The sequence below is a fragment of the Thermobia domestica genome, chromosome 7, assembly GCF_964235325.1.
Source record: "Thermobia domestica chromosome 7, izTheDome1.hap1.1, whole genome shotgun sequence".
Classification (NCBI taxonomy): Eukaryota; Metazoa; Arthropoda; class Insecta; order Zygentoma; family Lepismatidae; genus Thermobia; species Thermobia domestica.
This window is the reverse complement of record NC_137460.1, coordinates 234,875,785-234,902,642: the sequence shown is the minus strand read 5'-3', so window position 1 is coordinate 234,902,642 and position 26,858 is coordinate 234,875,785. Positions and strand designations below refer to the sequence as shown.

General features: G+C 36.3%; 1 protein-coding gene across 2 annotated transcripts; it reads right to left on the bottom strand.

Annotated features, from left to right (window-relative positions):
* Positions 1-1,859: 1,859 nt before the first annotated feature.
* Positions 1,860-23,954, bottom strand: RpL32 (Ribosomal protein L32). 2 transcript variants are annotated; one of them, XM_081765970.1, is made up of 4 exons: positions 23,802-23,954; positions 13,385-13,500; positions 7,589-7,741; positions 1,860-2,058 (listed from the first exon to the last, which is right to left on the bottom strand). In XM_081765970.1, the coding sequence occupies exons 2-4, from the start codon at positions 13,475-13,477 to the stop codon at positions 1,900-1,902; spliced, it is 405 nt and encodes a 134-aa protein (XP_081622096.1). In that variant the 5' UTR covers positions 13,478-13,500; positions 23,802-23,954; the 3' UTR covers positions 1,860-1,899. The 2 variants fall into 2 exon arrangements, with proteins under 2 accessions (XP_081622096.1, XP_081622097.1); XM_081765971.1 differs by having other exon boundaries at positions 23,743-23,867.
* Between the last annotated feature and the right edge of the window lie 2,904 nt (positions 23,955-26,858).

The following is a 26,858-nucleotide window of genomic DNA, read 5'->3' as shown; positions in this document are numbered from 1 at the left end:
ACGAGGATCTGTGCATTTCAGTGTGGAGTAAAAGAAATACACCACGATCTACTCAAAGGAGATTTAGTCTAAGTGTAATTATTCACTACTATATAAATATTGATTTCGATCTGTAATTCGAGTGAAATACGACTATTATTCAGTGTAAGGAGCTTCCAGAAAACACAATATATAGCATATAACATTTTCAGCATATTTTTACCCGCATGTACATACTAACCAATGGTTTCATTGCAGGAATTTTTAATTACCTAACTAACACATCTCCACATTAATTTCGATGTAATTAGGCTTGCAGTATCGGTGGGACTGTTTCTCGGCACGTTAGCTCTTTACAATAGTTAATGTGAATTATCACATTTGAGCTCCTTATTATCTAAAACGAGAACGGGAGAATGATTTGTCTCGTGGAAACAAATATTTTAGAAACTCACTGACAAGAAATAAAAATGGAGTGGGAGAGCAACATCTTCACGACTAAAAATTCAAATTTTAGGTATAGGCACCTTATACCTGTCCCCTCATCTTGCGAGGGTTAAAACTGCAAAATTGTAAATAAAACGTGTCTGTTCAGCTACTCTTTACCGAACTAAGAACCGCGAAGTCAGAGATTCAGCTCTACGGCTACCACTCGAAGTTTTTCAATATAGTGAGATATCTCAGCTTTCATATTTTCTCATCACTGAGCAGTTTTATAAGCAAACATTCTTCACACATGCGTAGGCATGGATTCGATTTTCAATGCAATACAATCTTCAGAAGGATGAATATTAAAACATTAGTGATAGATTTAGATAAATTTCAGCTACTCAAACAATCAAGTAAAGGAAAGAACTTTAAATCTCTTCTGAATCCCCATGTCCCATGGAATGCAGACACAGTCTTATTCTACAGGGTGGCTAGAAAGTCCCTTTACACCTACACTTATTGCATTCTTACGTTAATAATACTTCCACGTCGAGTTGCAAAGTGAACGCATTACAGATCCACTAACTTCTGCACATGTTTCCTTTCGGGTTGAAGGATGACCAAAACGAGAAGCATCCAAAACACTTCCCGAGCGGAAAGCTTCCTTCTCCCATGTGATAGTGATCTGATGACTTGGTGGCTCGTTACCGAACCGTTCACGAAACCTATCCACTACCTGCGGCATATTTTCGCTGTTGTATTTCCGTTCATGGACCCATACACTTGCCAAGAGCTCCATCTAAGTGAAGTCTGTGATACCTGCCATTGTTGTTCACCAATCACGGAAAGGAAAGGCAATGAACTGGTCAATGGTCAACGCACAGCCATTCTCTTCTCTCTGCGGACAGTCACGTAACAATTCACCTGGGCAAGACTTGTTATACCAACGGGAGTTTCCAATCTTAAATATCTTAACATTTTACATTCTTACACGCATTTAGTTCGTATGTAAAAGGACTTTCTGGTACTTACTTTTGAAAGTCCTTACTTTTTCTATGCATGATGTTTCGCAATTACCTATTAGCATAACCCGCTCTTAGGCGAGATTCGTGAAGTCACACATTTGCAAAATGCAAGCAGCATCTTTCTAAATGCATTTACGTGGTTAGCCCTGCAGCACTAAATCTTCACGTTCTTTACACCAGACCATACTCGTAACAGAATTTTTACTATCCTCTTCCCGTTGCACAGCCGTCAAACTGATTTTAAATAAATGTCACGAATGCAAGAAAATGACATATATAAATACATTTTCATAATCAAGGAAATAATACACGTAATTTTACTACAGCCTGCCGAAACAACTCACAACTTTAAGAAAAGAAACTGATTTCTACACCACTGCATCTATACGGACACTTACTTAAGGGAGGTACAAAGAAAATCCGAAATTAATATGTTAAAGTTTTTATTCTGTACAAAACACGATGCTTATTCATTTTCCTCGCTACGCAAGCGTGCGTTTCCATTGGTCACTCTTATCGACAGCTGCTGTGCTCTTTCAACAATAGCACGCCTCTTCTTCGAAGATACAGCGTGTGCGATCTCTGCACAAAATTTGCGATTCTGCATCATCAGAACTTCCAACTCCTAGAAGAAAACAAACAAATGATTGTGTACAGTACGAATTTGACAAATGCGTTTACAACTTCAACTGATAAGAATCAAGTAGAAATCCTCTAAACTTATGAAGATGTGAAACTATAATATTGCTGCAAGTACTCACGATTCCAACACTTTCCGTTCCACATTTATTGTGTCCCTAAATAATGGAACACCATTAATACAAGGGTCATTTCAGAAATAATGCACACTGTCTTTTGTTTACTTATCGTTTAATATTTTTATAGTATGTCTTTACAGACCTTCACTGTAGTCTCCCTGCTTTTCAATGACCATGACCAAACGTCCGGGAAGCTTCATTATTCCACCCAAGATGCCATTTTTTGTTCAGCTCTCGAAAAGCTTGGGTAACGGCGGCAGAAACCTCATATAGATATGAAAACTATCAATAATTTTCTGACCAGAGTATATACTTATTTACTGAAATTAAAATAAGATGTAAAAGTTTCAATAACTTAACGTTATCTTCATCAGGGTACTTCCACGTAACGTCTGGTTGAAGAAAACACTGTTATTGAAACTTAAGCCTTATTTTTAAGTTTAATGAATAAGTATAACTCTAGTCAGAAAAGTATTAATTATTTATGTAGTAGTTAGAGTCGAGATAGACGAAGTTACATGAAAACGATGTCCACGCTGAAGGTCGTTTCATCTTTGGGAATAGGACGAAGTCTGATGGACTCATGTCCGAACTGTAGGGAGCATACGGTAACATCTCCTTATCATATTTGTATAACCTTTTACTTATAACATTGTCGAAATACTCAGCGAGTGTTGTTGTAAACAATGAATGGCCCAGAATAGAGCCAATGAGATCAGATTTTGTGCATTTTTCTCAGGTTTTGCAAGAAGCCACGATAATACAATAGTGTGACATTTCTTCTACATGAAACTGTTATGATGATCCTACGGTGATCATAAGCAAAAATCATCATTTCTTTGACAGGTCGTCAACAGTTTGTTGATGGTCTCGGTCTTCCTCGTTTTGCATTAATTATGCCTACAAGATCACCGTGAAAACTGGTATTCCAACACGAAAATGTAGTACTACCCACTATAAACTCACCGCAAACCTCTGATAAAACAGTAGATTTCTGTCGAGGTTTTGCCACGTACAATTTCAATCTTAATGCACAATCCCTGATCAACAATTAACACAGTCCCCAAAACACATGCAACAGCCAAGACGTGTACGTACACGCCCTGCTATACAATGTAGTCAACCTGTGCATTATTTATAAAATGATTATCATGTATCTTGACTTCATACATTTCAATTACAAAATAGTACAAAGGTTTGTTTCTAGTGCTATTAACATTCTTGAATAATAAATATTCGAAAACAGTAAAAACTATATATATATATATATATATATATATATATATATATATATATATATATATATATTCGAACAATTTTAACACCACTAGCTGTTTCCTCTCTGAAGAACCGATTGTAGAACTTGAAAAGTGAGTACATTAGAGCCACATTTAATGTTGAAGTATTTCGCCACATTTACTTGTACCGCAATAACTTATAAGCAAAATTAAAATTTTGAAACAACATTCTAGAGCTCAGAAAAGTTATAAACTGGAGTGACAAGCATCTCCAAGATACCTTGACAATGAGAAATACGCTATGCGCATTACGACATATAATATGTAAATATCATATCTTCCTGATTTGGCACCATTTTTGCAGAATCTATAACTTCACATGATCATGTAAGAATTATTTTGCAGGTTGGCCACTCATGTAACATGGAACTTGACCTCATTAACAGGATGTCTACTAAAATTCCAAAATGAAATTTCGTGACCTTTTCTTTACCAAATCATAAAATTTCGTAACATTCTCAAGAACGAATTTGAGTGCGAATTAGGTCGAATTTTCATGCATTCGATAGAAGCGTGCTTTGTTTTGCGATTTGGTAGAGTCTAAAGCCGACCATAGACATTTTTGATTATGAATGTTGACGTTTTATAGAACAACATTTTCCAGTCTGTACTTATATTTATACAGATTAAGAAAAAAAAAATCGTAACCCGAAAGCTACATTTCTTAGATTTTCATGACCGATAGACATCCTGATTAAAATAAGTTTATTGTTATTGTGATAACACTAAATTTATCTCTGTATGTTGAGCACCTAAGATACTAAACATTTGGCTGTATACGATATCTTTTCACTTTTTAAAAAAACTCATAATTTCCTTTATTGTATTATATTTACTAATGAAGATAGGAAAAATAGTTTCTGCAACTGAAAATGTGTTTCAGTTATGCAAGGTGCGGTGGTACTGTTTATTGTCGACAAGTCTATGAATAGATTAGTGCCCAGCTTCCCCATACATATTCTACAATCGACTTCACACGATTTAGAACTATGATTTAAAAGACTTGAAACTATAAATAAATAAAACAAATTCATATTGTGAAATGGAAATAAACGAATAAAACATCCCATCTCTTTGGTTGCAGATCAATCTCCATTAGAAAACTAAAAAAAGGCACAATATGATGTGTTCTGAATTTCCTCAATCTGAGGATGTCACCTGTGACTCCTACCATACGTAAAAGAATAAAACAACAAAGAATGTATCAAAGTCTTTTGTAGTCAAACTGAATTTACAAGAATTTAAATCAGAGTACGAATATTAAACAGACGTAGGGCCTGTACTTACTATTCTTTATAGCAATGAAGCCCAATAGTCTTTATAGCAATGACGTTCACTATACCACGTACAAGGCACATCCAAAAAATAAGTTTCGAAAACACCCCAAAATGCTACGAATGGTTAAGAGCGGGACGCAATCCCACAGAAGTGGATTGATCTGATTTTAGCGTCCCTTTCAGTAGCAAGGCTATATGAGACGTGGACCTACAGCTTATTGTTGGGGACCCATACAACATGAGATCCGCCGGAAATCGAACCCGGGTCTCCCATGTCAAAGACGAGTACGCTAACCGCTTAGGCACGAGGGAGCTCCGTAGGAGTGAAGAAACACGTAGCCATAACCTGACGCTAACGTAGCTCTGGAACTACTAGTAAGGGAACTGTGTGGTACAATAAACATGGCTACGTGCATATAATCTCCCGCTGAGTGTGAAGTAAGCACGGTAAGAAGGTAAGAAACTGTCGGTGTCAGAGATCCACCAGAAATTCTGTGCAGTGTATGGACCGGATGTCATGAGTGAAGGTATGCTCAGAAGATGGTCCAGACAATTCACAGCACGCCATACCAATGTTAACGACCAACATCGTAGTGGCCGACCGTCCATGGTTACGCCTGACGGTGAAAAGTGTGCAAGCAAGTAATTCTGCAGAGCAAGTGGTTCACAATATCCGAACTCTCATATCAGTCTCAGCAAATTTCCTATTCCTTCCAGCAGGATATCGTCACCCAGCGACTGCAGTTCCACAACTTATGTGCACAGTGTGTTTCGAAACAACCAATAGTTGAGCACAAAAAGCGCCTAGCGTCCGAGTTGATCTTTCGAGGTGCGAGTGCCTCGATTGCAATAAGAAATATGGGTGTCACAAATCAAGTAACAGGCCATACACTGGCGACATAACGGTTCGCCCAAATTCAAACAAACACTGTCTGCTCCAATAGCGTGCACGGCGTTCTGGGACTGACAGAATGTCATCTACTTCTTGCCCCGGCAGTATAATTCTTTAACAGAGGGATGCAACAGTTGGTGCCGCGTTACGACAAATGCCTCAACAAGGATGGGGTATATGTTGAAGAGCAAGTTACGTATCACAATCCATCGGAATTTCTTTCTGCATGTGCCTCGTACATATCTGAAAGTTGCAAAATAATACTTACACAGCAGTTAGCACAATTTTACTTCAAAATATGCTTATTTTCCTAGCCATTTCTCAATAAAACCAGCCGTGACTAATACAGGCATTACAGTGTCATTTATATACCAAAAACTGAATTTCAATAACATTTAGTACTACATACAGAGCGTCGCTTCAGGTTTATAGTAACGAATTCGACTGCTAGGTAACACAAAAAGTTACTGCGTATAGTTTGAAAGTGTGATTGTGTTGACTTGCAGGGAGGACGGCAGTGTGCCCATGGGTGGTTAAATGAATCCAAAAATTACGCCTTTTTGGAAGGGCTACATTCGTGCCCTGTCTAACACTGGCTAAGAAAGCAGTGTATGACAAAATATTCCCGCGAATCAAAGGAATGGATCAATGCCATGTCTGATCGCAAAGAAATCGGCACACCTGCTGTTATTGCGCTCTCCAATATTGGGTATCGTAGATATCGGAGTCCTGAGCATACTCACGGAAAATGTAAGCCGTGAGAACTTCTGTTTCAAAGAATAGCATGAGCAATACGACGTTCCCCACCCATCGTAAATCGAACAATTACGCACGATTCACATTTTGTAATAAAGCATAAGGCTCGAGTTTATATGCTCGGCAGAAAATAGTCAAAACTGTACAAACGCTGCAGGGAACAGGTGTAAGTCTATAGTGATCCTACGCGGAGCATGGATGTCTGTCGGAAAGGCTATCTGGTTCTGTGATTCCAGAGGTCGTTCTAACTGGACGCGTGAATGTACGGAAAGTTTTCCACAGGGCTGTATGATTGTTGTGGTTACAGATATAATGGCGAACTTGTGCTGCGCAGTGGACAAAAAACAGTAAAATCAAGCAGCTTATTACCAGTCGAACATTCTGGAGCCAGTATTTAGTCATGATATGCCATCTCTATATGATACGCAACTTATCTCGCTTATTTACCAGAACAAGGTCATACGGTGAAGCCAACAATGACGTAGTCATTCATATAAGTACCTGGACTCCAAGTAATGGAATTATAACAGTCAGGGTACAGGGACTTTTGTGGGTGACTGTACAGTAGACTGTGGAGTAGATGGCATGTGGGACGGAAATTCAAACAATCCCTTTTACCGACATTCCCGTGAAATCATCTAATAAATTCTCTATGGATTTTTGTTAGTTCCCATCATTAAAACGGGCGATACGCTGGCGGCAGCTACGTACATTCAATACTCTTCGAAATTTTGTCAAGACGAACGGAACAAACTTGATCAAACTACACTCCAACCCACTTTCCTTCACTAGAAACTGAGATGCAGGACATAGCTAACAGACAGGGGTTGCACGTCGACCACAATCGCTGGTAGCGTAGTGGTATTTCCTAAGCAAGTAAGGTGTCAAACTCACTACTATAGATTTGAAACGACCTTCTGTATACACATACTATATATGGCATCAAAATATGGATATTAACTCTTTCTTTCTGTAAGTGATTCATAGAGCACATGTATAAGACGTTCCTGGATTCTAAATACCATTCTGCACAGCTTTCAGTTGAGACTATCAAAAGTATATATTTCCCAACGGCGCATCATTAGTCCTATAGGTTATTTTCTGTATTGAGAAAACTTAAAATATGCAACTTGAAAAAACGGAATATTGTATTGGGTATCTAATTTTTCCTTACCTTCACATTGTGAACAAGCACCTTCCTAAAGCCTGTTGGCAGCATATGTTTAGTCTTCTTGGCGCTTCCGTAGCCTATTGAGGGCATCAGAAACTGTCCCTTAAACCGCCTTCGGACTCTGTTATCAATACCTTTGGGTTTGCGCCAGTTCCTCTGCAGAAAAAGAAAAGAATTATAAAATTAATCAGAACTTAGTTCATCTATAATTCTGTTCAAAGAACCTGGCCACTCGCTTCTAAATTACACGTAACATTTTCACAGCCCAACGCACAAGTTATAATAATTTGGCTTCAAATGAAGACTTTAAATAATTAAAAATTTACAACTGTCTATACCATTCCGCTTCTACATAAGTCTTTTCCTTTGAACGTAACATAACATCTAATATATATATATATATATATATCGGGTGTTCTAAAAATGGCGCTCACGGACCACAGAGCACTCTTCTACAGGTCAAAATAAAACGAAAATTTCACATGATGGAATGCCCTCCGGGGCCTCCTTCAGCCGCTATGGGGAATCAAAATTTCACAATGTGGCAACATCGTATATTGACTTGGAACCATATTAATATTACTCTACAAATGCATCAAACAGTTTAATCGATTGTTAAGGTATTAAGTGGTACTTTTGTCAACATCTATTGACTTTGACTTTCATCTTACAAGAATCGATGTATTTATTTGATGGATTGGTAGATCAAATCTATGGTTCTTTATTTGCGACGTTGCTACATAGTGCAATTTCTCTCTCCAGACGATGACTCGAAAGGTATACAAATACATATATATATATTGCTTTATTTTGACTTGTAGAATAATGCTCTGTGTGGTCCGTGGGCGCCATTTTTAGAACACCCGAGATATATATATATATATATATGTTTTTTTTATCTAAGATTTTCACTTTTCTATAGCAAAATCTAAAACAAATTTAAATTAGCATTGCAATTTGTAAGTTTTGTATCGTACTCTTGGAAGCCAAGGAAAACATTATTATATTTATTTCATACAGCAAATAAACATTTTCTATTCATCACATACAAGAGCGATAATGAAAAGTAATAGCAATTATATTTTTTTAAAAAATAACTGACTAAGCTGGAAACTTTTTTTTTTTTTTTTTTAAATATGTAATGACTTGAAGAGGTGGGTAATTGCAACTGTGCCCTTCACGTAGTCAACTTCAATTTTCATGGTAAAAACAACTTATTTCACACAAAGTCCAGTTTCTAATTGTAGCCAACTGCTACTCGGATCTAATTAGTTTTCCATATTTTAAACATTTTAAATCGAACATTATTACATATTTTCTTTTCATTACTTCAATGTAAATTAGATGAGCATAGCAAAATAAATATATATTTCTAGGTAAATAGTATGAAACAAATGATAAAAGCAGAAAAGAGTACTGCAAAGATATCCAAAGATCTCTATTTTAGATACAAATCTAGTTTTTCGAAAGTAATCAAGTCTTAAATTTCGAGACTATTGAGCCACTTTATTTACAGGTAAAATAAAACGTGAAAGTGGATACTGTCTCTGTCATCTGTTCTAAGATGTTTCTAATACAGTAAAACCTGTCAAGTTGACCACCTGCTCATCTTGGTCGGGTTCGTCTTGAACCTGCATTTTCCCATAAGACACTCGCTACTTATTACTCTGTAAGTTGGCTGCCCGTCTATGATGAAATGAAACGAAATTTTTGAGTTTTACGTCCCACGTTTATACCGGCTAGGTTGGAAGGTTGTGAAAATAGTTATCCATGACCCTCTCAACTTCGTCATTCGATGTGAAGCGCTTCCCAGAAAGAGAGTTCTTCAAGTTTGGAAACAGAAGTCCGATCGTGCCAAATCAGGAGAATATGGGGATGGCTGAGCAAATCGTACCCCAAATCCAATGTGTGCACAGGTGCGTTGTCCTAGTGAAAGATGATTTTCTTCTTCTTCAAGCCAGGTATCTTCTCGCAAATTTTGGCATCCAGCTGGTCAATAATGTTGGAGTAATATTCGCCTGTAAGTGTTCTCCCTTTTACAAGGTAATCAATTAACAGGTTCCCTTTCGCATCCCAAAACACACCGGCCATGACCTTTCCGGCCGATAGATCGTCTTCACTTTCTTCGGCGCTGCACCACCGGCTTCACCCATGCTTGGACTGCTATTTCATTTCTGGCGGGTAGTGGTGAACCCATGTCTCATCCATTGTCACAAATCGACACACAAAATCGGTCGGATCACTTTCGAATCGGTCCAAAGATTGCTGCGAAAATCGTTTTCGCATTTGCTTTTGGTCGGCAGTCAGCAAATGCGGCACCCATCTTGCGCAGAGCTTTCGCATCCCTGTGCAAGATTTTTTTACCACCCGTTCCTCCGATATCCCCACCCTCTCAGCTATCTCACTCACCTTCACTCACCTGTCGTCCAACACAATATCATGCACTTTTTCGATTGTTTCCGGTGCGGTTGTGGTTTTCGGCCCTTCCTCACGTGGGTAATATTCGTGGGACGTGCGACCACGTTTAAATTCAGCTGCCCACTTTTAAACGTTGACATGGAAGGAGCAGAGTCCCCGTAAACTTTTGTCAACTTGGGATGAATTTCCGTTGGTGTTAATCCATCCAAAACGAAAAATTTGATTACCGCACGATTTTCAAGTTTATCCATTTTCACATTTAACACGCAAGACGTCTAACTGCAATAATGTGTGCACACAAACTACTTGAGAGAACAAGTTGACACCTGTTATACGAACAACTGAAAAGCACTCCCAGCAAGAACAATAAAATTTTGCTGATTGGAGTGCCATCTCTGGACCAGGCCGAGAACTTTTCACCCCGCCCTCGTATGGCATTGTAAGAAGAGAGAGCCCTCTCCACATCAACAATCAAAACTGATATGTACACTAGTTGGAGACACTTTCCAGCTATTTCTGTATGCTCATCTAACATACCTCGCTACACACTATCCACTTCAATAGATACCATTTGGAGCTCATTTTGTAACTGCATGTAAAATTTAAAAAAATTCATGGTGGTCTACTTTCTCAAAAATGGGAATTTTCATCATATTGCTAGTAATTGGCAAAATAATAATAAATAAATCTTAAAAAAGTCGAAAAATTTACTTTTGCGTAAATTTCGTGGAATATCGAGACTTGTTCCAAACTTCGCTAATTCGATAGAATTTTGCGCTTAATCGCGAGCGTTATATGGCCTAACAAAAAGTGAAAAATTATATATTTTAGACAAAACATTTTAGTACAAAACTGATACATTTCGCGTGTCACCAAAAAATCGTACCTCTATGTATCTCGTGTAACTTCTGATTACCTCTTGAAGTTTTTGTCCTGAAAATAACATTCCATTCAGTAACAAAACAGAAGGTGAATATCTCAAACAGCAAACTGCGAGGTATGTTGGAAAATGCTCCCCTACTCCGACTTTTTCACATTCAAATGCGTTTCTGAACTATCTTAAGCGATTTAGAGAAAAATTTACGTGCACAATTATAGTTTCATGACGTGCACATTATTTTGTTTGTGTGAATTTCAACAAGTGACGCTGCTAGCTAATTTTTACGAAAATGACACATCGTACAGAAGTCTTGGTTCGTCTTCTAAAAGTATGATTGAAGAAGAGATCAGCAGCAGCTCTCCAGATCATATTCAGGCAAAATACAGGTTACATATTTTTAAAATATATATTAATGTCTTCTCACAGAATACTTGTAGTTTAAAATGTGAAACCGATCATTTTCAACCAATATATAACGGTGAAAAGATGTGATTTTAAGTTTAGCGTCCCTTTCAGCAACGAGGCTATATGAGACGTGGATCTACAGCTTAACGTGGGATCCGAACCACAAGTTTCCGCCGGGAACCGAACATCGGTCTTCCATGCCAAAGGGCGTACGCTAGCCGCTTAGACAGAGAGAACTCTAGTATGTAATCGTAAATAAAACACTTACACTACGTGATAATAAATTCATGGAAGCATTCTACAAATAGCATTCTATAATTTATTTATGTTTAGAGTATTTTCTAACAATACGATTATGCAAGGGCGTCGATTTCTCTAATTTTGGAGCGAGAACGGGAGCGTTCAGATGTGTGTGTGGTTGCAGACAAGAGTTTAAGAAAGCATATATGAGGAATTAAGACACTGAATTCAAATTATGCCAAATATTGTATATTCATAAAAAAAAATACATGTAACAGTAAAAAACATTCATAAAATACTTGGGGGACCAGATGAGTATTGCCCCCCTCCCCCTAGGATCGGCGCCCTTGTGATTATGTCTGCCTCCATTCATATGTTAAACGAACACAGCAATTATCAATATCGACCACAAACTAGACATCTATTCCAGAAATGAAAGCAGAAACGAATCGGAAATTAGAAATTAAACTTTCTTTTCAGCACTCAGACTATACAAAACGGGTTACTGTTCAAAATGGACCTAAATAGAAGGAAAAAATTCAGTTTTACGTTGCACAACTATGCCCTGTAGGCTTAAGGAGGCAAACAATCGTAAAACTACAAGATGCACATCAAAATTACATGCCGTTTTGTTCAAAAGTCCACATTTTTTGTCATTTCACGAAAGCAACTGTGGCGTCCGAGATTTCCACCCTTCGTTTCTAAGCAGTGCAGGTTTTGTTTATCAAGTGGCAGCAGTTGAATCACAGTCCCTGAACGAGTAAGATGTGTTTCCGACATTGCCTAGGAATATGGAATCTTCGGTTGACGACCAACAGGTAATAGGAAATTCCTCACTGCAACTGGACGTTGTGCAATCGATATTTATCGTCAATTGGAGTGTGTGTGTGGTAATAATGCTCTTGCAGAAAACACCATTAGGAAGCGGGTGCCTGAGTTCAAAGCACGGCGAACGAGTGTGAAAGATAAGCAGAGGTCTGGATGTCCAAAACCTCAAGAAGTCTTTTCATGGACGCATTTTATCAGTGGATTATCCCTGGGAAGTGTTATTTTCCAATATCAGAAACATATTCCTAAAACTGACTGTGCTCCACAAAATGGAAGAAGCAATGGCAACTGTGTATTAATAAAGAGGAAGAGTTTGTTGAGAAATTAGTTCCCTACATTTAGCTGTTCTTAAAAATTAGAAGAGAGCGTACTTCTGCTCTTCGTAATGACTGTCACATAACTTGTGGTATGAGAATATGGGTACAACGGGAGAACCTCCAGGAAACCAACGGACCCACGTGTCACAGTTAAGCGCTTAAGCATTGGGCTATCGTGATCTGGACAATCCCTGCAGTCCTTATTGGAGACAAGCACTTCATCGGGAATCGAATCAGATCCAGATCCACATGATGAACGTGAGTTACCTACTTAGACACGGAAGTTTACAGCAGCAAATATAATTTAAAAATATTGAAAGAACATCCTCTGATTACAATGTTCTGATATTATAACTGCTCTCTCTCTCGTATATACAAGTGACAGTAAGCTTATTTCACTCGGCCAAAGAGTACTCTTCTCTAATCGGTACGTTCCTATGTTGCTATTCTTTCCTCATTGTGGAATAGCGCTCTAGCGACCGCATAGGCTACGTGAAAAACGGCTCTACAAATCTTTAAGTTGTGTAAAGGTTATTTGAATTGCCATAACTTAAATTCATGTCTTAAAAATTTGTCTTGCCCCTAAAACACTACCCAACGTACTTTAACACTTCAAGTATTAGTATGAATTATGTAAACCAATTACAATATTTAAATTACAGAGAAATCAAATTGCTACACTTTTTTTTTCTATCTAGGTATCATACATACCTTTAGCTTAACATATCGGTCACTCTGGTGCCTGGTAAACTTCTTTATCCGCTTCTTGACTATGGTGGGTCTATACACTGGACGAATAGACATGATGAACAGCGGCAACTACAGTCCTGGAAAGTATATGAACACTGTAAAAATCTCTACTTTCATAAATATATTCTACAATAGTAAGTTGAATCTCTAAGCTTAAGTTAATCAAAACTTAAACGCTATGCAACTTATTCAAGTGCAAAGTATTCAGCACCACTGCTAAGCATATGCTTGCACTGCTTCACGAAACATTATTCAATATGACTTTCTATTTTACAGTGCTAACCATATCCTGTGATCGAATAACTTGCACGATCACCACACAAACATAGACACACCGCATAACAACGTTACGCCACCAACCAGGGTTGGCAAAAACCATGGTTTTTATTTAAAAAAAAAAAAAAAAAAATGGGGGGGTTTAAATAATTTGCTCTATGTATTTATATTACATATGGACAGAAATAAGTTTGTTTCGCCTTGGTGTTATTACGCAACAGAGATATGCTGGAAGGGGTTACATAAGGTTAAAGCGGAATCCAAACCGCTTCTCGGCTTACATCAGAGAAAAATTGTCCTACATTTGGTCTCGAAGCCGGGACTAATTGACCACAAATGCAATGAGTCTGCCGACTCAGACACGAAGGACTCCTGATAAATATACGTTGTACCGATCTTAACATCCTTGTTAATATAATTGTCAAGAATCATTTCAGAAGGACAGAAAGATACAGTTGCAAAACTGAAACCATTATACAGAATTACATATAAATCGGGGAACTCCCGCCTTAGCCATTGGGAAAATCCTATTATTACTTTAAATGCAAAGAAAATCCCGTTATTGCTTTGCATGTAAAATTTTAAGGTCAAGGTATAATAATCAGTACGCTAAAACTGAGGTATTAAATTAAATTTATTATATAGATATCATTCAATAAAATTAAAACGAAGTCCAACCCAAGCTTATGTTGGAAGCTACGTAGGCAGTCGATAAATTTTGCCAAAGTCTATCAATATGTTTAAGCAACATTTGCTTCCTTATAAAACAAAAGGCATTCAGGCAAGCAGAAATATACAATTTGGTTTCGTTTGGTATGCTTAGGCTTAACATCCTTAAATAATACCGAGATTATCAAGTCGCTTAAAATGACATCCGAACCACTACTTTGTTTATACTTGAAAGGAGGGTTGTGGTTTGACCCAGAATTGAAGATGGGACGTCTTGATTAAAAGGTGAAAAGAAGATAAAACGAATGCATATGGTTTGATATGTGGAAACGTCACCATGAAGTTCACAAGATTTAAAGCATTTTTTGTTCTTTTTCTTTTTTGGTTTAAACCAGCTTTTTTTTTCTTTTTTCATCTTGGTTTAAACCAGCCAACCCTGTCACCAACCAATAACAATGTTATAATACCATGAACCATCACAGAAAAGTTAGATCACCACCGTCAACCAAGATAAAACACACTTTTCCGAGGGAAACATTCTTAATGAAGTGAGAGAAACAAACACCAAAACAAATCTTTATATTAAATTTCATTTAACATAAGCAAACTACCAAAAAGGTACTCAATGAAGGGAAAATATATTCAAAAGGGAGGAGCAGCAAGTGAAACAGTAGCCAAAGGTGACCAGATAAGACAAGATTTAATACAAAGTAAGTAGTTTAGATATTGAAAGGGGCAAACCCCTCAAAAAACTCAATTAACAATATTACATACGCATTACTCGAGCAGACCGTTCTACCAAACTTTGACAGTTCTTACATTTTAAGGTTAGGTTAGAGCATTGTGTTTAGCAGAGAATGCACTAAATGAGGAGCCCCATTACTAGTTGCAAATTGACATCAGAAGGGCTCAATATAAATAGTGTTGACGTATAGCATGAAAACTACAGTGCATAAACACGAACCAATCTGTGCTACGTGACCACTAAAATGCATTAATGGTATCTAACAGAGTCAGGGCAGGAGTGCCGAAAGGGGGCAAGCGGCAGTGAGTCAGCGACGGAGGGATATAGGCATAAACGAAGATAGTGGACGAGAACACATACATACAATACTTTCACCGTCTGCTCCAGTGAACCCTTACAATGAATATGTACCTACGTTTAATAATTTAGGTTAAGTTGAAATAAGTACCGACGCGTACAGTTCAAGTTTAGGCACACCACTCGAAATAATCGTTCAAAAATTATAATTATCTCACTAATTTCCTTCTTACAGCCTTCAAAAACATTTCCGTTGGGAAACATGCCAATACCTCACTTACCATAGATTATGTTTAACGGGAACTACCAGAAGGAAATGAAAAATTACACGATCACCGTATATATACAGCGTCCGTACATGTGCCATAAAATATGGAGTGTATAAACAACCAACCCGAGCTCGGTGGGTATTAAAATAATGAATGCTCCCTAACAGAGTCAAGGCGAGGGGTCCATGCTGTCTAAATAGAACAGATGCGTCATTGATGGTGGGTGTGAGCGTGAGCGAAAGTTGTTAAGAACACCTGGTTTTTCGCGGTGATACGAGTTTCTATAGCACTTGTCATGTTTTTACACTAGTAACACTACACTCGTAAATATAAAATAGAACTATTGTACACTGTGCAGAAATATTTCGCCGGCTGAAAATAAGGCATTAGTGCTGTATCAACGGATTACATGAAAATAAAAAAAAAATAAAAAAAAACATTATTTAGTTTCTCCCAGGGTTTGCCCAAGTGGGCCCACCTGAAAACCCCCGCCTTAAAACCCACCTGGGTTTTTGAGATTTTTGTTAGTATATTATTGGTACAACTAAGATGATCACATTGACGGTTATTTTTATCAGACTTGGGCGAATTAGATGCTTTCACTTTCAGGTAAACAACAACATTCAACATAAGACCTTTATAAAGTTCTGAATAAACTGAATGAATGAATAAAAAAAACTTCCCTTACCTTGAGATAATTATAGAACAAATTAATGTGTGGATTATGCTTATAGCCTATCTGAAGTAAAATAAGCAATTCTATATTTTAGAAAAATACTTTCCGTGAATAGTGTGCTTGCTGACTCAGCGCCGCCGAGACGTTATCCCTCATACGTTGACGGGTTTAAGGTCATAGGTGCAAGTACTAACAGTAAATATGTAAATACATTAGTAAAACTATTAGTATTATTTCTTACCTTTGGTGGTAACAAAAGTATTCAGTAAAATTTGGTTTTCCAACAACAGTCATTTGTTGCTACCCTTCAAATAGGCATTCTATAGAATCAACACCAGCAATAGCATAAAAATTCTTGTCAAAATTAAGAAGCTTAATGCTCGGAGCTCCAAAGACTACGTAACGCTTACTATTTCAAGTGTTGAATTCAAACTTCAGTATTAATTGAAGTTTCGATGTATAGTAAAGCAAGCGGCATTTTCAGGGAACCTGTCGTGAAAGAAGTGTTTGGGAAATTCCCGCAATTGAATGCGCAAAGCATCGGAAGTGAATACTTCAATAATAAAACTATTTATTTTACGCTGGAAGATATTTAATTTCATTTATTACATTTTGAAACATTTACTTTATAAAATATGAATTATAGGCCTATCTTTGATAATTGTTTTAAATTAATTTTCGGAAAAGAATGGGGTAAGTTTTTAACCGGCCTGGCCGGAAATATTGCTGTTATTTTGATTCAAGCCGCTGACGGGTGCAAACTTCTTACCAGCCCATTCATGACCGGTTTTTTCAAACTTGTATCTAGTTCAAAGTATAGATTTAAAAAAGTAGCTTTCATTCCGTAAATCCAAAACTCACCTTTCACCATCTATCAACGATTAATATATTTTGTTCATCTGCTTACATAATTTTGATGAGATGACAGGGACTGTATCACGGAAAATTTGAAATTTATTTGTAAAAAACTTTACACATTTATTGAGAGTAAAAAAAGGGCTTCTTAAAGCAATTTCCTGTACTTGAAGTGTAAATTTAAAGAATAAATTTAATTTTCCAAATCCAAAATTGTCACGTAAATTCACTTGTTTCGATAATTTTAAAAAAGTGGTGATAAATACAAAAAAAAAAAAAAAAAAAATGATCAATGTCGATTTCAGTTTCTCATTTATAGTAAGGATGGCCAATTCTGGAATTCGGAAAAATTTCTGAATTCTGGAATTTTCCGAAATCCGGAAAGTGAAATTTCCGGAATCCGGAAAATTTTGACCATTCTTAATCTATAGCATTAAGCTTATTATTGAATGCACTAAGGATATGCAGAATACAGGTGCTAATGCACTTTTGTTCACGATAGTATTTTCCTTCTCATTGGGTCCGAACAGAGATACGTTACACTTAGACCTATAACATAGGGAATTTTCCGGGGGTGCGGTTTTTCTACTTTCCATAGTTTGCAAACACTAGAAAAGAAGTCTTAAAACAAGTGCTCAGGAAATTCCCGTAATTGAACGCACAAAGCATCGAAAGTGAACTTCAACAATAAAACCATTTATTTTACGTTGACAAATATTTATTTCATATAAGACATTTTGATGAATTACGTCTTTGTTTCAAATTAATTCAACTATTTGGTATTCATATTTGGCGAACGTCATTGGGCTCCTGGGATGATCTACATTTGTTCGTTTGTCTGCCTGTACTACACAGTGTTCAACTTTCGGTCTTTTAAATTTTCAGGATACAAACTGGAGACACACTAAATTTTCTGCATAGATCTTGGCGGCATACGAACGTAAAATTACAAAATGGCTCTTTAAAAAAATAGCGGGCCTATGTTTAGCAGAAGGGGTCCAGCTCTTTTCTCTAAAAAATGTTACAATTTTGGTAATTTCTGTTCACATTCGGTTAGTTTAGAGCAGGGTGGAAAAAAATCATGATTTTTTTAAAAAAAAATCATTTTTGATGATTTTTTTGATTTAAATCGATTTTTTTGATTTAAATCAAATCTTTCTCCTCGTATAATACAACTCGCGAACTGAAGAAAAAGCATTACGAATTAGTATTAAATGCCAATTATGCCATTTAAGTGAAAGCATTGGGGTTGAATTATTCCCCAATCGTTTATCTATACCAATCCCAATCTTAACAATTTTAAAATATGGCTTTTTTTTTTTTTTTTTTTTTTTTGTAAATTATAGACTTTCAGTTAAACTTCATCCCTATTTATCCTAGGATCATGGTTCTTACCTCATTCACATCAGAATAGAACAGCCTTTAAAACGGTAACATTCACATTTTCCCTATCATGTCCCTGAAGCGGAAAATTTTGAGAGAAGTCGGGATTTTTTCTGATTTTTTTTTTCAAATTTTGATTCCCTCTGGACTCCCCTGTGTTAACGCACACATCTCAAAATCAACTGGGAAATACTAAGGGTGTACAAAATTTCAAGCTTCTATCTTGAATAGGACGGGCGGGGAAAATATTTAACAATGAGCTAAGAACATCCCCACAATACCCCAGATGTAATATAAAAATTTCCTCGCACATCCCTATTTATCCTAGAATCATGATTTGTACATTATTCCCATCAGAATAAAACAGTTTCAAACGGTATCATTCAAATGTCTCCATCGTGTAGGCTATCTGGAGCTGGAAAGTCACGAAAAAAGGGATTTTCTGTTAAGAAATATCCCCCTTTTTACCTCTCTGTATCGCCTGTATTTAAAGGTAAAGCTCTGAAACAAATCTGAAAAAATGCTAGAGTGTCCAAAATTTCAAACTTCTAGATGCAAAAGTAAGCCCGCAAAAAATAATATCCCCGATTACCGTATAAAACAGGATCTGAGGTAACAGTTTCCTGAGACATCCCTATTTATCCTAAGATCATAGTTCGTACATCATTCTCTTCAGAATAGATCAGCCTTTCAGATAGTACCATTCATATGTCTCCATCTTAGGCGGGAAAATCGCGAAGAAAGCTACTTTTTGTTAAAAATATCCATTTTTTTTCAACATTTTTGCCCCTCTGGATCCCCCTGTTTTCACGCAGAGATTTGAAATGATCTGAAAAATATTAAGGGTGCACTGAACGAGTGTGCAGAATTTCAGTCTTCTGAATGCAAAATGTAGGCCCGCCAAAAAAAAAAAAAAAAAAAAAAAAAAAAAAAAAAAAATTTATGACGTCATCACATCCTATGTCTCGAAGCAGAGAGGCGTGAAAGCATATGTAACGTGCTCTACAATGCCTTCAGTCCTGAAAAACGAAATAAAAAGCTTTATTGGTACTTTTTTAATCGAATAATGAATATTTTATCGTATCACCTAAAAATAGGTGATATAATTTAAAGGTTAAGCGTTAAGGAAAAAGTACAGCAACGCTTATCAAAGTGACACTTTTTTTCCACAAAAGTTACTGATATTTGGCAGGGGCATATTTTAAAGGAAATTGTAATTAGCTTGTGGCACGAAATACATAAATTTTGCCTAAAGTTATAAGATCTAAAAAATTTTCGGAGACGGGATAGGACACTTCTAAATACGTCCTATTATCTGGGAACAAATATATAGACGCGCACACAAAATAATCTTAGTCTTAAATGTCGATGGTGATTTCCCCGTTGGAACAGTTAACGATTTACAATATAAACCCTATGTTACGAAAAGAATAAAACAGGATTGCCCTGTTACCCGTTCAAAACGGGATTTTCCCTAATCATCCTCTGCATGACACTTGTTTTCATACTATGCTGTACATACTGTACATTTGAGTCTCATTGTATTATGATTATCATCTTCCATAATCGAAATAATAGAAAAACGGGACTTTAATTATTTTCAATTTAAATTATTTCGGAATTTGATTTAAATCAACGATTTTTATTTAAAAAATCAAGTGATTTAAATCTTGATTTAAATCAATCCACCCTGGTTTAGAGTAGGTTATGTTAGTTTAGGCTAGCTTAGGTTAGTTTATGTTAAATTAGTGAGGGGTCCCGCATAATTTTCCAAAAAATGATAGAATTTCGCTTATTTCTAAAATATTAGGTAAGTTTAGGTTAGTTTATGTTAGATTTGGTTACGTTATGTTACGTCTAAGTACTTGCATCATTCATTTCTCCTGTAAATTTTGTGTTTTTTAAGTGCTGCTGGACCCCTTGTACTAAACATACTCCAAATAGCGGATATCTACGCTACAAAGGGCAGTTTTCGATCTTTCAAGCTGAAAATTTCAGAGTAAAAGCACGAGAGACTAAATTAGTTGTATATATTTTGGCGGCCATTATTCAAAATAGCGTGTATTCATGCTACAGGGTACAGTTTTCGGACTTTTTAAGTTTAAACTTTGAGGGTAGAAGCACGAGAAATTCTAAATTTGCTGTATAGATTTTTTTGGCTACCCAATAAAAAAATTTCAAAATGGCGGCCATTTTTTCAAAACAGCAGAGAATAGAAAAATGTTGCAAGTTGTGACAATGACAATCTTGAAATATAAATCATATTTCAACATTTTTACCCCAAAGAGATTCACATATTTCGAAAAAAAAAAAATGGTAATAGTTAAGAACAGCTACTTCTCATCTCCCGTGCACGAGGATACATCTTACTGTTGCACTACCTAAACACCCTAAGTACAAGGGCAAGAACTCAGTCTATTACCTACTTTTTAACATCCTAGATAGTCAATGAATAATTCCTGAAAGTATGGCGTTTCTCGTCCTTCCCTAAATGGGAAGTACGGCTCCTTAACTATAACCAAAAAAATTAAACCCGAAAAACCCACATGGGCCCAGGTGGGTTGGGTTTTTTCAAACCCTGGTTTCTCCCCAAAATTACCAGGTTATGATCCCGGTCCATTTGGTAGTGATTATAGTTCAAAATATAGTGTGGACGTATGGCATGAAAACTAGTGCATAGAACACAAACCAACTTGTGTTAGGGGCCAATAAAAAGCACGAACGCCATCTAACCGAAAAATGAAATCTCTGAGTTTAAGTCCCACGGTTATGCCGGTTAGGCTAAAGGAGACGGTGATGATGAGTAATGAATGAAATGGTGGAATGAAGAAAGTGGGAGGAAACGGGAGAACCCCGATAAAACCCACGCACACGGTGTTTGTCCACCAGAAAGTTCACTTGGCGGGGGCGGGGATCGAACCCGGGACCCCAACCACCAGAGGTGAACGCTCTACCACTGAGCCCCCACGGCCCCCGCCATCTAACCGAGTCAGGACAGGAACGCAGCAGGAGATCCCGAGTAGCAGCGAGGGGTTGCGTCAGCGGCGGTGGGTATACGCAAAGGCAACGATAATGGAAAAACGCTTTCTATGGCATAAAATTCACGGCTTATGTATAACACAACTCTGGGGGAGATACTAAGTGTCATTTAAAAAGGTAGGCACACCAAAATGAGATAAATTAGGATAGCCTTGGTCAGTCGTTCTTTTCTGTAGTTTAAATTAATTTCCACACTTACGACAAACTGTTCGCCTGTTTAATATACTATGTCTTTCACACAATTTCAACAACTGATGCTTGTTATTTTTGTATAACACGATATGTTACGATCTTGTCATTTACGCACCATATCCAGACTGTTTCCCACAAGTAAACCATAACAAGTGTAGCCTACTCCCTGCTAAATAGTCCCTTCTACCCCCACACATAGTGCCGCTTACAACATCGAAAACAATCAACAGCATTTTCTTAACTTCAATCCTCACCTGATTTTCACTTACTCTTCAAGAAAAGAAAATAAACTCTCCAATTCACCCGGTAAATTTCCTAAAATAGATCGAGCAAGCACTTAATCTCAAAATATCTAATAGTCCTCTTTTATACGCTCTCATTTATATTCGGCATCGTAAATCACTTGTAATCAATTTAACCTAATAACCCAACACTTGTAAATATGTGTGAACTTTAGAAAGCCCGCTAAAGTTATAACACAATGGCGTAGGTAGTGCTCTTGCGCAATGGGACTATTTTCGACCAAAGAAACATACCGCTATACTTAAAAACATGCTCACCAAACACATTAGGTTATTTCAGAAGAAAAAACGCAAACTACACATGCTTTTTTATGCCTACAAAGAGAAATTGGAGCGTGTATTCTAAAGTTCATCCTTCGGGGTTAAAGTTTACAAAACCCGCTCTAGCACTAACCCTATGCCATAGATACCGCCCTTTCCAATAGGGCGTAGGCTATATTGTAGAATTTTCCCCCCCGGGGCTAAAGGTTACAAAGCAGGTTCCAGCTATAACCAAATTAACAATTGGAGGGCAATATAGGTTTAACATGTAACATGAAAGCATCTGATTCGTCCAATGGAAGTCCAAAAGCTGATAAAAGTCACTTTCAATGCGATCACCTTAGTTGTACCGATAATGTACTAAGAAAAAGCTCGAAAACCCAGGTGTTTTTTTCAGGCTGGGCCCACTTGGGCAAATCCTGACACAGCGCGCTCCACTTTACGCAACACACAAGAATATGTGCTTGCGCTATACCGGTACGTCATGTACAGACTCAGACGACACTTAACCGCGTGCAGCTAAACTAATAACGCCAATAAAAACTGTTGATAGCTAATATCATAAACCAAAAGTGAAACAAAAGAAACCAACAAGAGCTACTTTTCGATGCTGAAGACACTGGAGTGGGTATTCTAAAGTTTACCCGTAAATATAAAATAACTGCATTACTTAGTATTTAATTTTGACGCCAACAGATTAGCCATTACTGTTCCTTATGTATTTGCAAGCAGAGTATCGAATTTTACCTCTAAAATTTTACGAAATGCGGTGTGTCTGAAGTTCACCAACACCAACGCTTTTATTATGTAAACTACAGCAAAAGTCAACAAATTAATGCATGTGAACGGTCTACCACTGAGCCACCGCGACCCCTTGACAGATGAGTATTAGTTTGTGGTGGATCCCCTGTTTCTTCAAATTAAGTATTTAATATCATACGAATGGCATAGGAACATTAGAGGATAAGATTTTATAAACACTATATTTATAACCACATTTACAGTAGTCTCATCTGTACCTAATAAAAAGGGCACTAGTCACCTTGCATAAATCTTTACAACGGACTCTGGGGATATTAAGCAAAAGTATTGTAATTTTTACATATTGTTCTACTATTACCTTTGAACTGAACCTGCAGGCAAAACCACATATTATAAAAGAAAATATAATGTTATTATTTATTCATTGCTCATTTGTAGTTTTCTGTAGTTTACATATCGACATGCACAGACACGCTGTTTCCACTGCAACGTATACAACAAAAAATATATATATCAACAATAACTTTCACCCTTTCATATACAATTTATAAGTAATTTCTTTTACAAAAGAAACTTACATACTTTTCCCTTACCTTTAACGTATTACGATTACTATAATTAAAATAGATTCAAAGTAGTTTAACAAACTCACCAAATTCTATACGTATTATTGACTGAAGAGCCACCTATGAAGGAAGTTAACGACGATATAATTCACAAACGGAAGTGACGATTATAAAGTATGAAAATTTTCCCTCACAACTTTCAATTCATAATATACTTCGTAGCTTTTATAGATGGACACGTTACGGGAGTGAATGTTCAACGTAAAGTGAAATATGCGTTTCAGTTTGAGAAATTACGCTTAACAATTGTAATTGATTTTTGCACATTTTGCATGAGTTACAGTCCCAAACTTTTCGGAAGGCTGGTCTAGACTGGAGAAAGACCTAGAGCCAATTTAATATAGCGCCTGGTATCAATATCAGTAGGATGTGCTGAGTGTTACCATAGGAATTCATCAATTTTGTACTTTTATTAAATAGAATTATCTCATAATATTGAAAAACGTCATTCGGCACAAAAGGGTAGGATTTCTTACGAGATAGGCCTATTTCCTAACATTTTTTTGAAAATAAATCCTAAGTTCTCCCCTAGAATTTATCTCATAGTGTATAACAAGCATAAATGCCATGGTATTAATTATACTTAGAGCAGATATACAGGTCCATTAAGGCTATAAGTTTAATCCTATCCAAATATTTATATAAAAACCTCAAATTATGTTTTCAGACATTGATACACTAAATTTTACTAAAATGGATTTATTTTTAAAACATAATGATTATGAAAATTTTAGCAGCTCGTATTTAGTGAGAAGCTCTGATGAAAAAAAAGGAATAAAAATATGTATAGTATTAATAGTATTAATATACAAAGTAATGAATAGTATTCATACACAGAGAACCTTATTTCTTATTGGTTTGCGTTATCGCAACGAAAAATTTTCATGTAGATTTCGAAAAGCCGCCCCCACTAGGTTCGATATAAAGAACCATATCAATAAATTCCAGCGAATTGGTAGTGTTGCAGACGAAGAACATCTAGGAATAGAATAGAATAGAATAGAATAGAATACTTTATTAGTCATTAGACAACATAGTTGCAATAGACTTCGTCCAGAATAGTATTTAAATTGTAAAAATTATTGAAATGTAACAAAAAAAGAAACTATGGCTATTACTAATTGACAGTTAATAACTAATTGAAACTATTACTAACAGTTATAACACAATTTGCATTCTTCATATTTACATACTTCATATTTACATATATACTTCATAATTACTTCATAGAAGTATTACTACATATATACTTCATAGAATAAATATACTTCATATTTACATTGTTGGCACTACCACATATCAATAAACAAAAAGCCCATTATTACCATTATTAGGATTAACCCTTCTATTGAATTACATCATTCAAATTTGGGTGAAGATCCGTAGAAGCAATAGCAATGGTAATAGTAGCGATAGTAGTAGTAGATTAGGTAATTGCAGGTTTAGTTGATTACTGCTACCATGTTTGAATCCTTTAAGGAAGTATGTCGTCTACGGAACTTTACCCTCACATATTTACCAGCTATTTACATTTTATTGATTACAAATGCATTCCTCAAATTCCGTAATACTATATATACAATACTCTATTAATATATTACTAATGTGTTTAACAAACTGCTTGTTTTCCAAATAACGTACATGTAAAGGTAACAAGTTGAACAGTTTTATTGCATTATATTTAAAATTTTGCTGCGTCTTGCATAATCTGACAGACGGCGTTTCTAAATTATCTTTATACCTTGTATTATAATCGTGCACGTTAGATCGCAAATTATAACTAGTTTGGTTTTCCTTAATATAAATTAAACTATAATAAATATTTATTGAGGGAACTGTCATGATTCGGTATTCTTTGAAAATATTCCTACAGGACTCAGTATCAGGTACACCTTTAATCCAACGTAATGCCTTCTTTTGCCATTTGAATACGTTCTTTGCACTTGCAGAGTTTCCCCATAGTAAATTACCATACAATAAATGAGAGTGAAAAAGAGCATAATATACTGAAATCATCATTTCCTTACTTACAGACCTTTTTAATTTCCGCAATACGTAAAGAACACGAGCGAGTTTTTTGCATAGTTCCTGAGTGTGAACTGCCCAGTTTAATTTTGTATCTAAATATATGCCTAACAACTTCACATAATTCTGGTTATTCAAGATACACGGTGGTTTATTTAGGTAAAAGAAATGAGTTTCTGTTTTTGTCGTGTTTAATACCAAGCTATTTGTTTGGAACCATAGAGAAGAAGCCTTTAACGTTTCTTTATTTTTAATGTTTACATTGAGTATGCTATGGTCATTTGTAATAAAAGTAGTGTCATCAGCATAGATTGTTGTTTTATACGGTAGACAACTTGGTAGGTCGTTCATGTACGCTAAGAATAAAAATGGGCCTAGTACCGAGCCCTGAGGAACAGCAGTCAAAACTTCTAACTCATCAGATGTCTTATTGTTAAACTTTACTATTTGCCGCCTGTTAGTGAGGAAACTCTTAAGAAGAGATAGTTCAATGTCATTTATTCCATAAAATCGTAATTTTGTAAGTAAGATATCGTGTACAACTGTGTCAAAAGCTTTACTTAAATCAATAAGAGTAGTACGCGTATATGAGCCGGATTCAAAACCATTTAGTATTTCGCCCACGACTGTCTCGACAGCATCAATAGTAGATAACCCTGATCTGAAACCAAAATGGGCTACATTAATAAGTGAATTTTGTTCAAAATAAGGATATAATTGCTTTTTAACGCAATACTCTATTATTTTAGAAAACACTGGAACAAGGGATATAGGGCGGTAGTTACCAGGGTTACCTCTATCACCCTTTTTATATATAGGTACTGTTATTGTTACTTTTAGGCTATCAGGAAAACAGCCGTCGTTTAGTGTCCAATTAATAAGGTACGTGATAGGAAATGCAATTATATCAATTATTTGCTTTATAATAAAGGTAGATAGACCATAAAAATCTTCACTGTACGTATTTTTCATTTTTGACACAATATTTAAAACTTCATCTGCACTAACCTGTGTCCATTTAAAATTTAGGTTATTAAGTTGTGGTAAACTCTGCCTAT